The sequence below is a fragment of the Monomorium pharaonis genome, chromosome 5, assembly GCF_013373865.1.
Source record: "Monomorium pharaonis isolate MP-MQ-018 chromosome 5, ASM1337386v2, whole genome shotgun sequence".
NCBI lineage: Eukaryota > Metazoa > Arthropoda > Insecta > Hymenoptera > Formicidae > Monomorium > Monomorium pharaonis.
In genome coordinates, this window is record NC_050471.1 from 1324668 (window position 1) to 1343239 (window position 18572).

Here is an 18572-nt window from a genome sequence, read left to right on the forward strand (position 1 = left end):
GATCTTCACTGAAACAAATAGTAATAAATACGCATTCGACGAATTATAACGTAAAATTGATATGCGTTACACTTACCAATTAAATGATTCGCTATGCCATTCGTTCCGGAATCGGTTCATTCTGCATTCGTCGCGTTCTGAAAGTGATACGCAAATTAAGGTGATGTGAAACAGGTTGGTCTCTTTCGCACGATCAACTTCAAGCGAGTGATGCCGCGCCGCGTGGTACGCCGAATCTTTTTGCAGCATCCTTGCTGACAATCATCCTCTCCGTGCAGCACGATGATGCAAAAAGATTTGATTCTGGCATCGCTGGATACGCGTTCCTACTACATGTCGATTGCCCACACGAATAATCGATGATGCGACAACTGTCTTTTTCTGATTTTGCGAGTAACGCGTATTGCCCAATATATATGGAAAATGCAAGTTAAGACCAGGAATTTAGCTCAAGTTACGATGCAGATTTGACTTACCGAGTAAATCTGGCGCGACATTTGCCCCGGCACCGCTCCATGTCAGACTTGCCGCGATCTGCAAATGAGAAAGGAATGCGATTAAGATGGCGAAGGGATTCCTTCCCGCGCAATCGACTTCGCGTATCACTTCGCGATTGACATGTTGCTACGAGTCGCGATCTTTGCTCGATCAAATGTTCACAGATACGCGTTCGAGCGAATATTACAATGCAAGGTTGATGCGTGTTATATTTACCAATTAAGAGATTCGCGATGCTACTTGTTCCGGAGCCAATCCATCTTGTGTCCGTTACATTTTACAGCGACACGCAGAAAGGTGGAGTGAAACGGCTTCGTCACTCTCGCACGGGTCAACTTCACGCGTCAAAAGTGACGCCGCGTCACGCGGTTAACTTCACGCGCCGAAAGTAACGCCACACCACGCGATAGGTACGCCGAATCTTTTTGCAGCAATTAAAGTTACGATGCAGATTTTATACACAATAATATACACAAATTATTTACACAAATCCTGTTTTATAAAATATAATAACAATTACGTATGATACATGATTCATTTTTAATTAATTATATAAATGCACTCTATTATATATATTTACACATATATCTGGCGATTTTCTAACGGTATTTTATATATCTGACGGTTTTCTAGCGGTATTTTAAATCTAATTTAGCGGATTATTTTTTTAGAAGTTAGCAACACTGCGAGATTTTTGTGGCACAACTGGCAACGACCGCACGACGTCAATTCATTTTAAGTAGCTGCATCAGGATTAGAATGGTAAATAAAGAACAGGTAAAAAGGACCATGAAACATTTGTGCAAGAATGACAAGTACTCGATTTTACTTCCCACTTACAACGAAGTGGAGAACTTACCTATAATAATATGGCTTATCGTGAAATATATGGAGGAGAGGTAACTAAACACTGCTGCATAACCTAAAACCGGTCAGAATTTATGTATAATTAACGAAATAAAATAAAAAAATCAATAGACTTAAGCTGAAAAAACTTCATAATTTACATTACAGCGAGCTCGCCTATGAAATCATTGTGATAGATGATGGATCTCCAGATGGGACTCTTGACATTGCTAAACAACTGCAACGTATCTATGGCGAAGATAAAATAATCTTAAAGCCCAGAGAGAAGAAGCTGGGACTAGGAACAGCTTATATGCATGGAATTAAATATGCAACCGGTAACTTTATCGTTATCATGGACGCAGATTTATCTCATCATGTATGTATTATAGTGACAATAGATTTGTTCTTGGTAGTTGTACTGCTGTACTGGTGCGATAGGTTAGAATGAGAAAAATTATATTTGTCTCAGTCTAACTTATTGCACCAGTGCAGCAGTGCAGCGACGAAGAACAGGCCTAAACAAATAAAGAAATGTACTAAGCATTTTCACAAAAAAGGATCTTTTATTTTTTAGCCTAAATTTATTCCAAAAATGGCTGAGTTACAACGATATCTCGACCTAGATATAGTCAGTGGTACAAGATATGCACAGGGTGGTGGTGTTTATGGTTGGAATTTCAAAAGAAAATTAATCAGTAGAAGTGCAAATTTTCTAACTCAGATTCTACTAAGACCTGGTGCAAGCGACTTAACTGGTAGTTTTAGGTGAATTTTTTATGGACTTGTTTTGACCCTTATATCCACAATGTTAAAAATTACTTTGAGATTTTGGAGAGAATTAAATTCGGAGACAATTGCTATCAATTTGTTTAAATATGTAGATGTACAAATATTCAAATTTGGTATCAAATTGAATTAGATCACAGTAAATTCGATTCAAGTTTGTTTTCTGAAAGATTCAAGTTTAAATTGCAATATTTTAAATTACTGATGACTCCATTTCGAATTATTTTCTTATTACTTTATTTATATCTTCTGCGATCAATTTTTTATGAGTGAGCAATTCTCATATGTAATTGTGATTATATGATTGAAATGATTTCTAGCATTGTGGATACAAAGCTTTATGAAATGTTAACAAATTCTCTTAATATGTTCTTTAACATACAACTTTATAATTTTAGACTTTACAAAAAAGACATACTGGAAAAATTAATACACTCCTGTGTCTCTAAAGGATATGTATTTCAAATGGAAATGATAGTCAGAGCTAGACAATTAAATTATACAATAGGAGAAGTGCCAATTACATTTGTCGACAGGGTTTATGGTGAATCTAAATTGGGTGGCTCAGAGATTTTTCAGTTTGCGAAGGGCCTTTTATATCTTTTTGCCACCACGTAATTGAAAACATTTATAGAATAAGAAAAAAATATGATTTTAGGTCAAAACATTTAGGCAGCATCAAAATTACCAGTTATACATTTCAGGCTTTTGTTATCTAAACAGTAATATATGAATATTTACATATACATATATATATATATATATATTCAATAAGATTTTATATATATATATATATATATATATATATATATATCAAAATAAATTATTAAAATATCATTTTTTATGTTTTTATATGCTAATTACATTTTCCAATTCAACGATTGAAAATTATATACTAAATTACACATCACACTTTATAATCTTGAAATTAGATGTTTTATCCCTCCTATGAACAAAAAAAGGACCACGCAGAATCCTTATGAAGAATGGGTCTCAGTCAAACTTTCTAAAACTGCAAAATGATGTTTTTGATGTGTAGATTAAAAGTGTCAATGGGCACAAAGTCATAAAAATTATAATTTTCGAGCTACAGATGGTTAAAGTTGCTATCTTTTATTATTTTTGTGACACTACGGGATGTCAATATAAACTGAAATGTGCTTTTCCAATTCAGCCATATAAAGAAAGCAATGAAAAATAAGTTAGTTTTTCTTTTTATATTGTATCTTTTACTAATAAAATTAAATATTTTTCTTATGTAATATGCAACGTAAAAATATACATATAATAAAATATCTACAATATATGTATATATACACATAGTACATGTATTACATACATATATACATACATATAGTATACGTATATATACTATACATACATATTCTATCTAAACTACATTTCAGTTTACACTGCCATTCTGTAGTACTACGAAAATACGAAAGATAGCAATTTTAATCTGTAGCTCTAAAATTATAATTTTTATGACTGTGCCCATTGAATTGATACTTTTAATCTACACATCAAGAACTATCATTTCGCAAAGTTTCAGAAAGTTTGACTGAAACCCATTTTCCACAAAGATTCTGCGGGGTTCTTTGCGGATTATAGAAATGTTATCGAAGAAAATTTGAAGATAAGTTATACGATCGTTTTCCTAGATTAATTATGAAATAGATACTTTTATATTAAAAATTTATACATTGTTTAAGTCTTAATTGTTCTTTATGATTATTTTACTCTGATTATTATATCGGAAATTGGCAATCCTGGTTAATATTAACTTATCACTTAAACATTATTGTGTACATTGCAAATATCATTAGATTAAATGGCTAAAATTACATGTATACACAGAATGCGATATGTGTTATTAGCCATCTCTGTCACGCGAATATTTTCATGCAATGTTTTATCTTGCGAATGTATTCTCGTGCTAGAATAATCAAAGTTATATCAAAATGACACGTGCCTCTACACGTGGCCGTGAACGATTAAGAGGAGCATGCGTATATGACGCTCCTCGTGGGCTCGTCCACTCTCGCCGCACCCTCTGACGTCACAGTCTCCATTTATTGATCCATTATGAAATTATAGGCTATATTTTTCGACTCGAGTAGACTCGAGCAGAATGTAAAACACGAGTAGACTACATCAGTTGAATATCAGCATTTACGCGGTAAACAAACACGTATTCTTAAAAAAATCAATTTTTTTCTGAAATAAACCTGAGATGTTCCGAAATTTTATCATCTTAACGATTAAAATATTGAATGTAGGATTGGAAAACATTACATAAATTTTATCAGCAGTTTTAAATGATAAAATATATTTTTAGAGCTGACCATGAAAAGAGACGATTTGTGTTTAATTCGGAAATCGTTCTCGCGGGAAATAAATAGATAAGAATAGAGAAGAATGTCGCCATGAGATCTTTTATATCTCACGACCAAGGGAAAAAAATTCGTATCAAGTTTCTGTGATTTCATCCTCTATTCACCCCACCCTACCGAGTTGTTCGGCAATTACACGGAAATCTCTATCAATTCCATGACTTCATGGTAACATCGCGGCGATTGATCATCTCCATCCCCAAATATCTGCGTTTGCGACACAGCAGCGTGTGCAAAGTCGTGGCATATTCGCGAATATATATACGCATGCCTTTTCGTAGAAAAATTCCTCAACCCCGTTAGCGCGAAGAGACCAAGCGGTGGCTCCAAGCGCAAGAAGCCAGTTTTGTCGCAAGCTTCGCCGCGGCCGGATGCGCGAGTGGGGTGGCCTGCGCGCCGGGGTGAAACTTGCAAGCTCCCTCTTTATCGAGCTTGCAGATGGCTGTGCCTTTTAGATTTTGACGTGTGAATCTTCCGTTCCTCCCCGTTCGTACGCCCGCGTGCTTTGTGATACAACATTTCGGTCGTTTATCGCGTTTGCTCCGTTTACTCCGATCGGTTGCCGACGATCAGCACCCCCACGACATGCCCAGGAAAGTCGGATTTAACGTCGTCTATGCCACGAGTAAGGCAACCAGAATAGCGAAGTAAAACCTCGTGCTAACCTCGAGCGATGGCCGGAAGGGGTTGCTGGATATTACTAAATATTGCTAATAAATAAGTGCAATTTAGTTTCTTAAGGTGCAATTCCGCATGCTGCCGAACAACAAAAAATTGGAGCGACAGAATTGTCACTTTTATTTCTGAAATTCTATAAAAGTTTCAACTACAAGCGTTCGCACAAACGCTAAGCGATGTGAAACACGTTGTCAAAATCATTGCTTTTTACCGTTTTTCAACGGCAGTTGTCGCTGTAATAGTAATTTATCTGTGACAAATGTCATCAGGCAAACCTTTTTGTCGCTTAAACGACCGGCTCGGGCGATTTGTGGAAATTCCATCTTTGAACAGTGATACTATACCTTAGTGTTCCGGATAGTACAGGGGTTGCTTGATACGGGGTATCGCAATGAGTAAGAGAGTACGACCAGTGATTTTCTTTACAGAAAGTGGCTAATATTATATTAATTACTTCATTACATAAAAATTACTGTTAACAATAATTAAAAAATTGCTAATTAATGTAGTAATAAACGGCCATTTTTTTCTGTAAAGATTGTGATTGTTCATACATGGATTAACTAAAAAGCTAATTACGATTGAATTAACTAACGATAATCCAAAAGGATAGTTTCGAAATAGATATAGAACACGAAATTCTTCATTCATAGAAATTTCACAAATTTTTTCCTTGTTGCTTCAAGTGAAATTCCCCCCTCCCCCTTTTTGTGGCTCAGATCCGCATGGCGCTTTAATTATTTCCGCCGTGGAAATTATTTAGTCTTATTTCAGAATCTCGTCGAAATCATCTCAGTGTCTTTAATTAGGATTAGTTTCCATATTTGGGATGTATTATCGCATATTTCGAATACGTTAATTTCTGCCACGAGCCTGTGGTTCCCTCGGCTCGCGACGAAGCATGTTATTCGGCACGTATTCGCTTATGTCCGACCGATAATCTGTGCCTAAAACCGCAAGATTACTTTTAAAAATGTATCGAAGACGTTATGAATTTGTAAATGTAGAGCAGCTCGGAACAACCATGCGGCGAACATTCCGCGAAATACACGATTGCAAATCGTACGCGAAACCGCGATATCGCGTGACGACGTTGCATTATACCAAATTTAAAAATATTTTCCCTCTCTCGCAAGATCTATTTTGACCATCTAAAAAGTTAAACAGCGGCATCGGTGTCAATCCTCCTCATGAAAGCGCGCGCCAAATATTACGGATATTGCAAACGTAAATGAAAATATACAATTACGACTAAACTCCAAACAATATCTAACCACTAACAATAAGTAGTAATATCCAGCACCACATGCAACCATCATGTGCATCAATAATTAAGTAACGTATAGTAAGAATTTCCTCAAGCGTAATCGCTCGATATTTGGCTTTCAATTGACGTTTTGACGGAAGACGGAATGTTTAAAGTATTATTACATCACAATTATTATACGTAATTTAAAACTTTATTTATATTCATTTCTTTTTCTAATTCTTAGAAGTAGAAAAAGATAGAAGTAAATTATACTGAGTGATAGAAGTAAATTAAAGTTTATTTCCATTGCTAGAAATAGATATCAATCCTTTTACTATCAAAAAAATTGTTTCATAAGTATAAAATCATAAAGGTAAACCCGAACATCTATGTAAACGTTTATTATTATTATTATTAATTTTAAATGTGTATTTATAATATCTTTATAAGTTAATTGTAATCTTTAAATACTTTAAGACATTTATATAAGGTAGTTTAGTTGAAATATTGTAAAAATTAACGTTAGAAAAATTAATTTGCTACGTAATGTTATATATCAGATTAGAATTTATATTTTAATATTTTTTAAAAATATTTTAATATTCTTTTTTTAAAATATTTTAAGAAACATAATGTATTTTTCAAGATAATATTTTGATATTTATTTTATAAATAGATTAAATAAAAATTTAAGGCAACCATTTTAGTTTGTCTTTGGTTGTTTCATGGTTTATAAGTTTTATTATTTTCAAACAAATTTTTTAATTTTTCGTATTTCATGTTGATAATAATATTTTAGATATTTCAATTAATTATATGATTAGATTATATATTATGATTTCTTAAACAAAAACTCAACAATCTTGACTCTACATGACTCAGAAGTTACCGAGCATTTACCTATCATATACTATTACAACGATATTCTGTAACATTTTCACATAAATATATGTCATACTTAATGTTATATACAATATCAATATGAGTAAAGTTTGATCATATCTTAGAAATTATATTTTTAAAGCATTTCAACAATATTTTTAAAATACATGTATTAAATAATCTTTTTAAAATGATAAACTTTACACAATATTATTTTCAAGTATTTAAAAATACCACATGATCAACATTTTTATATATTACTTTAATATTTTTTGCTGCCTGAATATAATTACTAGATATATTTGAACCGTTTTGTCATCATAATTTAACACAAAGAGTGCATGAATACAATTTTTATTGTCGTTTAACCCTATAGGTAGACAGCTATATTTTTGGTGTCTTACGTAGACACCTATAGGTCTGTGAGACCAGAGAACTTCATTGTTTAATAAAAATTTAATAACAAAAATGACAGAGTTTTGAAAAATCTTTCGAGTCCCACAGATTCATAAGTGTCTACCAAGAGTTAAAAAAGCTATTGCAATATAAATATAACAATTCATTTGAAACAAAATAGAAAAAAAACTAAGATAATTTTAGCGTCTCTTTCATGATAAAAAGTCTAAGACCAAGAATTTTTGTTCAAATTTTAAAATGTGTTTTCAAGGCGAGGAGGATAGGCACTCGTCGTTAGAGCTTAATATTCATGGGCCGACGGTAAGAGGTTGGCAGAGTGCAAGAAATTGCACGTATCCTCAGGAACTGATTTTACGTCTTCATGGACCCACGAAACTTACAAGAATACAAGTCTTGGCTCATCAGTACCTAATACGTAAGTTTGAATTTTAAAAAGCTATTCAATTGGTAATTGAATTTACATAAAAAAATAGTTTTATTAAAATATCTAAAAATTTAGTCAGATACAAATCTGTAAATAATTTTACAGATAAATTTTACAGTTAAATTTTCAAATTAATTATGTAGCATAATAAAATATTTCCTAAAATATCAAATCATTCTATGTTGCAGCATTCTATGTTATCTTCATGTTTGATGTGTATGTGGTAGATGGAGCAAATTTTTTAATGCTTCAACAAAACTATTCATTAACTATTTATTATCGTTTTTTCTAAAAATAACTTATAGGCAAATTATTACGTTACATTAATGACTTTAAAAATAATATTTTCAAAATAAAATTAGAAATTGCTAAAAAATGACTTTAAAATATATACTGCACTAAGAAAAAAATGTTAATTTGACTAAATTTTCCAACTAAATTAAATTTTGTCTATTCAAATATTTATATATTTCAATCAACTATATAAATACTTAAATTTAAATTTGTGTATTTAAATATATGCATAAATTCTTGAACTGACAAAATTTTAATTTAGTTGGAAAATTTTGTCAAATTAATATTTTTTCTCAGTGTGGTTAAAAATTTTATATATTTTTGTAGAAATATTATTTATTAATTTAATTTCAAGTTGCTTAAAATGTAAAATAATCAAATACTAGTTCTGTTAAAAAATTTTAGCTAATTATTTTATTTTACATTAGCAAGTTATGTTATAAATATATAATGTAAAAATAACGATAAAAATTAATTTCCTTTCATTGTGATTAAAAACATTCATCAAAATGACTTTCCTTTCTTAAAAAAATCAACAATAGAAATCGAATTAACGACATACCATAATTTTTCAGAGCTACATAATTTTCTTCGTTTAATTTGTTTGCTGAATCATCGGAAATGAAAAAAACGTACCAGGTGATAAAAAAAAAGTGCCAATTTTCAATATAGGTTTACGAGCAGATATAAACCTTTCAGTGAATATTATTGATGTAATTTCCAAGAATGTAAACATTCAATACATTTACCTTGATTGTAGCTGAGAAGCTGGAGATCTGGACATCGAGGGAGGAAAATGCATGCACTTCAACGAACTTCAATTACTTGGGTTACATCACGCTGTCCGACAATGCGTCAACCCTTTATAAGAGCAGGGAGCTGAAAAGTGTGGCTCTTCCAGAAACGGAAGCATTGTCACTGAAGCTCAGGCTACACAAACCGCATAGTAATGCGCACAACACCTACTGTCAAGTACGCAAATCACAAAGATGATCAATTATATTATACTTCCGTAAGAAAAGTGATACAAGTTGAAATTTTTCAAATTTTGTACTACATACGGATTGTATTCTGAATACATGGACTTTCAATAAAAAATATTGGTATAAGTTTAGTTCTAAAACATAGAAAAATCAAAGATGAAAAATAATACAAATAAAAGAGATAATTAAAAAGAGAATCTAATCCATAATATTATAAGAAAATTAATATCTACGTTTCTTTTTTAGAAACTCTAAGTAGGAGTTCTATCTGTATATAAATTCTTAATAAAAACTATACAATTCAACAAGTTACTCAAATAAATTAAGTTTAATATAAAATAACAAATTGATATAAGATTAAGAGTTGGTTGTTCTAACTTCTGGGTAAACTTACCTATCAGGTAGGAATGTGTCGATCTTCATTTTTTTTTTAAATAAATAAAGACAGACACATATTTACCTAATAAGCTTGCCAAGAAGTTTGAACAATCGACCTTAAATAATGGTACAGATAAATTTATTAATTTTTAGAAATTATTAATTAGAATCTTTTTTTTTATCAGGTTGGCCTTATTGCTATAAATATACTTGGCGAGCCTTATGGCCAGGAATTAACTGGACAGGGGGACGCCCCGTACAATCCGAATTACATCTCGCCTTACGACGATCTGGCGTTCGAAATGTACGTTGATCGGGAAGTGGCCAAAATCATAAGACAAATGGAAGTGAAGAAGTTACTAGCGGTAGAAGAGGAGAGATTCGAGTACGCTTCAAAATTGAAAGTAGCTATGGAAAACTTGAAAAAAGCGGGTGAGCGTCTGGGCAAATACGAATTGGAGAAAAAGTACGCCATAGCTTTGGAAGATTACGATAAGGCCAAAGCTAAAAAGGCCCAAGCACAGCAGTACAGACAACAGGTCTATCAATCATTGGATATACACAATCTGCTCGAGATTCATGGAGTGAGTAGCTTGCAAGTTCTTTAATAATCTTTCGCTAGCAAAAGTCCGAAAATGCACTGAAACAAATTGTTGACTATATTTTTCAATTTAATTAAATAATTCAATTTAATTAAATAATTTCTTTAGTTGAAATAATTATATAATTAACTTAAATATATAGAATACTTAAATTTTAGTTAACTAAAATACTTGTATGCAAATACTGCCACTGAAAAAAATTTAATCATCAGGTTGAAAATTTTAATCAAGTTAATTCATTACTGCCCAATTGACCATCCATAAATGCCAACGTGTTCTGTCTGTACAAAAAGATAATTTGTTTAAAAAAATGTTATTCTAGTGGTATTTGTGATTGCTTTTTTGATTTCTGGAACCAGTTTTTATGTATAACCCTCAAGAAATTAAATATGGTTGCTACAAAAAAGATGTTTTACAAATAAGATTTTTTTCGAGAATTACTTTACGTTTTTTTTAGATCGTCGTTTGTTCTTCACCAACAGTCTTAATTCAAATGTTTCTTTTTTAACTACCCTTATATATGGTTAAATGTGTTTTGTTTATATTTGAGAGATTTATTTTCAAAGATACCCTTTGTTTTTAACCCAAGAGGGTAAGCTTTAATAATGACCTCAGATAAAAAAAACCTCTCAGAATCCTATCAATCTGAAATGTGAAAATGTAAAAAATTTACCTTCAACCTTTATTTTCAACCCTTATAGGGTATTTTACATGAAGAAAACACATTTATCCATATAAAACGGTAGTTTCAAACAAACATTGGAATTATTGGCAAAAAATAAATAAAGAAAAAAAATAATACACAACAATTTTTGAAAATCTAATCTTTAAAACACCTCTTTTGTAGCGGCCATATTTTTTGAAAGTTGTACATGAAAATTGAATCCAGGAATCAAAAATACCCCTAGAATAGCATTTTTTAAAGCAAATTATCCATTCGTATAAACAAAAGACGTCGATGTCCACGGATGATCGGTAATGGATTAAAAATTTTTTTCTCAGTGTAATAATAATTATCAAAACGATTAAAAAATAATACAGCCTATGGAAAAGAATAATCTGACGACCGTGGAGGACAAAGAATTGATGTCAGCCGATGCTTCCAATACAGCGTCGTTGCCGGACGACATAAAATCTCCTCCGAGATTGGACATTCCAAACCGCGATGGTGCCGTGTCACCAACTGGTCCTGTACATCAACCGTCCGTATCGCCGTTGCGTCAAAAGTCTAACAGTCCCGGTATAATAATAAAACATATCTGTTATATTTTCTTAAGAGAGATTCTTGCTTTCTGTATTCTATTATCGTATGTGTGTGTGTGTGTGTGTAGTTTTTGACATTTGAAAGTTCTATACAATTCTTTTGCAAATATTAGAAAAAATATTTGAAGAAAAAATTTTCTTTATATATAAAATGTAATTTTTATCTAACCTACAATTAAGTTAAAAATTGATTTTTGCAACAATAATAAAGTTTTTGTAAGAAAAAAAATTATAAATATTTTTAAAAAAATTAAATCAATCAGATTTAAACTACAGATGAGTTATCGTGATAACTTTGGAAATTTTTTTTTGAGAAAAACATTTAAGATTTTGTAAACAATTCATTAATAAAAACTTTTACAAATTTCTTACCTTTAATTTTCTATCTTTTTTAAAGTTTAACTATTAAAAAATAACAAGAAAGAAAATTAATTTTTTTAATTTAAAAGTGAGAATACCTTAACGCATGATTTAGATTCTTCGTTTTTTAGATATTTATATAACATTAAATTTTCGTACTCATCAGAGGTAACCGGCAGCCCTACGAACGGTGTCATTGAAAAGCAAAGCAACTGTAACAAAGGATCCCTTCCTAGGCGAAAAGCTAAATCAGCAGGTCCGGCTCTTCGATCGAGTTACGAAGCCTATGAAGAAAGGACTATCCCTGCTCTAAGACAGTAAGGCAATATAATGTTGAAACATTACAACATCGAAATGGTATGATAAACTTTCGTCAATATCCATGTTTAGCTCACATACAAACGAGTTTACAAGAGAATGTCACTTGGACAGCGCAGAGACAAAAATTACCTCGAAACTTAACGACAGGGAGAAAAAACAAGCTGCGTTACCTATTGCGGTCTTCGGGATGGAGATGGTAATGACAAATCTATTTCCTACAAAATTAATGCCTGAATATAGAATAAATGATAACAATAAACGCACGTAGGTAGAAAAGTTCTACTCAAAGCAGTTCACGGACAAAGAGGAGGGGCTGATGCAACTGAAGGAGGAATTGAAGACGTTTGACTCGGCGGTTTCGAAACATTCTCCAAATAAAACGGCCAGAGCGGCTATTTTGCTGTTGCACAGGGCTCTCAGAGACAAGGTATTCAGCGTATACAGTTTGGCAGCGCAGCTTATTCGAATCTTCTTCGCTGAGTTCGCTGCGGACAGGTAAACCTTTCTCAACAGACGTATCAATATTGTTTCTGTATTCTTATGCTGAAGTGCAGCTGCCACTTTAATTGATGATTTGTCAATAACTTACTTAGAGTGTCTTCGACTGAGATTGCCAGAAGTGTCGAACGTTTGCTCCCAGAACTTCTGACAAAATCTGGAGATACTACCCCAAGGATACACAATATGGCAGTGCATACAATCCTTAGCATGGCAGACTGCAAATGCGTTCGGGAATTGCACATAATACCGGTACATCTGACCAGACCCGTCAACAGCAGTACACATCAGAGGCTCGCTCTGAGCAGACTGGAGATGGTGGAGCAATTGATACTGAGCCACGGCATCTCTACGGAAAAACAAAGGTGATTCTGAACAATATTTTCAAGATGCACGAATTTACGTAAGAAATGTTTACCAGATGTTTTGAGGATTAACGGGCCTCTGCCATCGAAACGCAGTCCTTCTGACTTTCGTCTGATCGATTCGCAGGGGTCCTTCCTCAAACTCAAACGTATGTTATTAAAACGCAATTACTCTGATAAGGTATTGTAACTGTTGTAGCGGGTTGACTTGTCGGACATTATCCGAATTAGGTTCTTCCGGTCTGCATCACCCGGCTGAGGCAGTGCGGAAGGTCTCCGAAAGGATTCTCGTGTTGGTGTATAAAGTCAATCCTAGATTGGTGCGAAAGCAATTGCCGCCTGACGATGATATAACACGACGGAACTTGTTGTATCGCCAACTTTTCCACGAATTTGACTTGATTGATCTTCAGGTACACATATAAATGTTCTTAATCCGAAGAATTACCGAAAATTTTGAGAAAAAACTTTTCCAGTTTTTTCTTTGCCATATTTTTTCATGTTTTTTTTTCTTTTAATATAATATGTGTTATAAAGAGATAGATCGCCAATATTGACATAGAATTCCTAAAGTGGCACCCTCTTATTTCTCGGAAACTAAACATTGCACTGTGATCTGATAAAAATAATCTACTAAATAAATAATTAAAGTAAAATCCTAGTTCAGTACTAAAAATCCATAGTTCACACATTTATGACTTTCTTCTATATAAATTTATTAAAAATCCATTAAAATCTAATCTAATTTTAACTTTATGTACAACGCACTGTATGTGTCTTGCATACATAATATATTTATAAAATTGACAAAACAATAAATAAGCTGAAGATATTAAATTCGCACAAAAAATATTCTACTAAGATCGGCTGCAGATCGATACAAGCAATCTCATTTTTATCTTTATATTTGACAAAAAGTGATTTAGATTGATATAAAAGTTTACTTGTGTAAATATTTTGTACAAATGACTCATATTAGAGGAAAAAAAAAGAAATTGTAATTTACTATGTCAATTTTTAAGTTCAATTTTGTAAACGTTCTTTTTTTATGTTACAACAATATGAATTATTATAAAATGTGAAACAGTATTATAAAAGCTATGCATCTCTTTCTCTTCCTCTCTCTCTCTCTCTCTCTCTCTCTCTCTCTCTCTCTCTCTCTCTCTCTCTCTCTCTCTCTCTCTCTCTCTCTCTCTCTCTCTCTCTCTCTCTCTCTCTCTCTCTCAACTTTTTGTTTATAAATCCTTATTTAAAAAACAAAGAGATGTGCTAGTATTGATGATCTTTCTCTACCTTTACTGTTTTTTACATAAATTAAAACATTTTTTTATACTTATGAGCTTAAATAAGTGATAATAATTTATTAATAAAATTCGCTATAATTATCACGTCGTATTTTTCACAAAAAAAAATGAAAAAAATCGAATTTTTTCGTAATTTTATTTTTCTGAAAATTTAAGAACATTACGTAATACTTTAAATAAAATAAGCTTAATTTCATATTTACGTGTGCAAATGATTACAGAGAAAAAAGGAAGTTGAGTCCACCCATAAAGCGACAACGACACCTACGCGAACTAGATCTACAGAAAATAATGTAACCAATTTAACCAAGTCACCTTCAAGATCGAGTCCCGTAGTGAGCACCGGGAGTTCAACGAGTATCACGTCTCCGTCCGAAAACAGTATCGATCATAAGGGAGATAAGTATGTACAATGCAAATTAAATTCATCGATAAAAATATGGAGACTTGCTCTGATATGTTTTATTTGCACATATTGTGTAGAATGTGCATATTTTGCCTGTCCAAGGGTCAAGTATACTCCGAAGAAGGTCTGAATATACATTATTGGAGAACTTGCCCTATGTTAACGAAATGTGAAGCATGTAAACAAGTCGTAGAAATTTCTTATTTGAACCTGCATTTGTTAAGTAAGTACATACAAATTTAATATATTTAAATTGTATTAAAAAATTTTTTTGCTAACTTTTTAAATTTTTAGGATTTTTTTTTTAGGAAAATGAGTAAATATTTTCCAAAATTACTTTTTATTTTCTATTTATTATTGTGTTTATTATTTAAATTAATTTCCTAATTTTTTAGTAAAAATATTAATAATTATTTATACTAACAATAGATCCATTTAATTTTTGTTTATCAATGACCATGATTTCAGATCAACTAGGATTGAAATTAAAAATTCAAACGTCATTTTAATCAGAATACTTACGAATACTGTCGAAATCATAATTCTCTGAATTATATATATTTTTGAAGGATTAAACAAAATAGATAATAGAATATGTGAAAACATAACAACTAATTAAAGATATGTCTTATTCGTCATAACTAGATTTTCATGATAAACTAAATTTTCTTGTGATTTTATATATACATATGTATACTTTTTCATCAAAATGCGAATAAATGTTCGGTTTTGAAATGCAATTATATAAGCTAAACAGAATAGTAATTTTATGATATAATAGTATAAATTGATAATTAATTTAATAATAATAAGGGAAAACTCTCTCTGCTAACAAGCATCTATTACTTCCTCTTTCCAAATAAAAAATTTGTTGCGAAAAATACCTCATCTAAGAATCGAATCTGGAACCCTTCAACTTTCCAAGGCAATTGTCTTAGCCACTTTAAAGCATATAGTGATATTTATTGTAACAGCCAATAATATTTAGAAGGCGTGATCAAAAGGGTGATCAATAAATAAGTAGAGTCAGTCTATGTTCAACTGTGAATGCATACAGTTGATGTGAAAACAAGCTATGATGAGAATTATAACAATGATATCTACTGGATATCTACTGTATCAATCAAGTTTTAAAATGACATTGAGGCACGTAAAAAAAGGAAAGAAAATTACTTGTACACATAATTTATAATTATAACCAAACTCATTTACAAAAAACAATAACTAGTCAATTTATAATGAGGAGATAATAACAATAATAATAAAAAAATAATAACTGTGTACATCTCTCCTAAAAAGAACAGTTCTCCTAAAACGATTACATAATAACGCACTAAACTACACATTTTTTTTATGTACACTGATGATGGCCAAAATCGAAATGCCGAAATGTCTGTACGATAGTGTTCATATAACGAAATAAACTATTAGCGTATCATTCAGCTGTAGCTCCTTAAGCATTTTTATTATTAATTTATATTATTTTAATACCAGGAACCCCCATATTGTGTGTGTATATCATTACAAAATTCTTTAAATAGAATAACATTTTTTTAAACAAGTGTCTATTGAACAAAACGAGAACCTTTTGAAATGTGAATTATTATCACAGATGAATCATACAGAAGAAATGGATCTATTATGAATAATTATTCATACATCTTTATTAAAAATAAAAATCAATTTTCAGACAATAATAAAGAGCAAACAGCATATTTGAAAAATATTAACTCACTTTCCTAAAACACTTCCTAAAAATCGACGCAACAAAATGCAAAAAAACCTTTAATATTCAAAGGCAACAAAAAAAAACAAGTGAAAAACTAATTACACAACGAGTTACATTTATTTTTTTACAGATGAATGCGATATGAGGAGTAATTATGTAAAATGTGATACGTGTAAACAGGCGGTGCATGAAAATACATTTGAGAATCACAGACAAGATAAAAAATGCACAAGTATTATTTTAATATTCTAATGTAAGCTAATAGGCATCAAAGGAAGCAAGAATTTACATCTTTATTTTTGTTTTAGAACCTATAGAGGGATACGAACGCTGTCCTCTTTGTTTTGCTTTGGTTAATCAAAATAAGTGGAGGGAACACCTCATGGGGGAACATCCATGTGTAAATAATCCACGAAACAAGATCGGGAAAAATTGTAAGTCGTGATGATATTCTTAACTTGATAAAAGATCGATTAAACTGTAATGAAACTAGAAAAGTTTTTCTATAAAGCTTTTATGAGAATACAAAAAAACTTTACAATAACAATATAAATTGTTTTAAAATTTTAATGAAATTCAAAATTTATATATAATTCCCAGGTTCGAAATCGCCATCTAATTCACAAAATCTTAGCGGCAAGTTAACATCACCGACGGGTAGGGATTATTAGCATCAAGCAACAACCTCAAAGCCAACGGAGAAAGTCAAATCATAGAGAAATTTTGATTTTATTTATTTTATAATTCATGTATATAATGTTATATATGTACGAGCTATCCAGCATTTTTCATGTTTGTACTTACATTTAAATAATTTTTTATAGCAAAACCCGTCCTTTATTAATAGAGAGTCATATAGAGCGGATTTTTAATTAGTACATTAAAAATCCTGATATTTAAATAATTGAGTAACACTTATTAACCCTAGAACGGTAATACTTCAAGATCTGATCACTCATAATACACTAATAATATACTGGATATATGCCATTTTTTAACTTATACTTTGGTTGTAATTAAAATTTTTGAATTTCTAAAGCATAGAATTCTTCGTTGATTTAAGAGTACGTTCGTAAAAAAATTGATTTAGGATTTTTATAAATAAATCATATTATTCAAAAACACTTCAAAAATGCACTTTTTATTAATAAATTTCGTAATTTTTGATATTTTTAATAGTTCTTGCGGGTTTTAAAGAGAAAAAATGGAGATAATATGGAAATATATATTCTGCTATTATTCAATTCAAAAAATTTAATTATCTAAAAAAATCAAAGTATAACTTTTTAATAATAAGAAAAATATTTTATTGTAAAATTTTTAAAATATTTTAAATTATTGTATGTGTCATTATTTGGAAAGGTATATAATTTTTTCATTTTAAGAGTATCATTTATTAGTATTTTATGAACTATTTTTTTAAATAATAATATTAAAAATTATTTGTACTTACATAAATGTACTTTTTGAGTTCACACTCAAAAAATTGTATACCGTAAAAAGAATACGCTAACAGTAAGCAAAAGTGTATGTGCACCACCCTTCAAAAAAGGTGTGGAAAATGGATAAACTGAGATCTGAAATTGTATGCTAGAGAAAAAAAATTTGAAATCAAATTTGCATGAAAAAAAGAAATCGGTACGTCGTATTTATTAAAAGAAACAAAAAGAAAAAAATTTAGGTGAGAAAATATTCATATGTACCGTTCTAAGGTTAATTGAGCGGAAACATAGCTAAGATGAGAAATATTAGGTTGTTAATAGATTAATAAGTTTGTTTTTATCGTTGTTGCATGATGTCCAAAGACATATACGCGAGGATGCAACCAATTATTGAAGACAGTGATATCAGATGATATGAAATAAGTCATTTAAGGATTAATGATTCCTTGCA

The 18572-nt window shown here is 31.0% G+C and overlaps 2 protein-coding genes across 2 annotated transcripts; both read left to right on the forward strand.

Annotated features, from left to right (window-relative positions):
- The first annotated feature begins 1257 nt into the window (after positions 1–1257).
- LOC105839271 (probable dolichol-phosphate mannosyltransferase) lies at positions 1258–2752 on the forward strand. Its single transcript, XM_012685455.3, has 4 exons — positions 1258–1397; positions 1513–1723; positions 1922–2112; positions 2532–2752. Exons 1-4 carry the CDS (start codon positions 1258–1260, stop codon positions 2749–2751), a joined length of 762 nt encoding a protein of 253 aa, XP_012540909.1. The 3' UTR covers position 2752.
- Positions 2753–4323: 1571 nt separating this feature from the next.
- Positions 4324–17583, forward strand: LOC105839304 (centrosomal protein of 104 kDa). The gene is made up of 15 exons (XM_012685522.3): positions 4324–5151; positions 8003–8167; positions 9231–9442; positions 10017–10415; positions 11475–11673; positions 12223–12373; positions 12447–12573; positions 12646–12872; positions 12971–13240; positions 13440–13653; positions 14766–14947; positions 15028–15173; positions 16810–16911; positions 16988–17113; positions 17280–17583. The coding sequence occupies exons 1-15, from the start codon at positions 5112–5114 to the stop codon at positions 17348–17350; spliced, it is 2631 nt and encodes an 876-aa protein (XP_012540976.1). The 5' UTR covers positions 4324–5111; the 3' UTR covers positions 17351–17583.
- The last annotated feature ends 989 nt before the right edge of the window (positions 17584–18572 follow it).

What these genes read in the sequence shown, in the direction of transcription:
- LOC105839271 (XM_012685455.3), top strand. Translation starts at nt 1,258, where the DNA reads ATGGTAAATAAAGAACAGGTAAAAAGGACCATGAAACATTTGTGCAAG. An exon ending in ACGCAGATTTATCTCATCAT is followed by an intron (nt 1,724 to 1,921) that starts GTATGTATTATA and finishes TTTATTTTTTAG; the next exon opens with CCTAAATTTATTCCAAAAAT. An exon ending in GACTTAACTGGTAGTTTTAG is followed by an intron (nt 2,113 to 2,531) that starts GTGAATTTTTTA and finishes TTATAATTTTAG; the next exon opens with ACTTTACAAAAAAGACATAC.
- LOC105839304 (XM_012685522.3), top strand. Translation starts at nt 5,112, where the DNA reads ATGCCCAGGAAAGTCGGATTTAACGTCGTCTATGCCACGA. An exon ending in ATCTGCTCGAGATTCATGGA is followed by an intron (nt 10,416 to 11,474) that starts GTGAGTAGCTTG and finishes AAAATAATACAG; the next exon opens with CCTATGGAAAAGAATAATCT. An exon ending in CGGTCTTCGGGATGGAGATG is followed by an intron (nt 12,574 to 12,645) that starts GTAATGACAAAT and finishes AAACGCACGTAG; the next exon opens with GTAGAAAAGTTCTACTCAAA.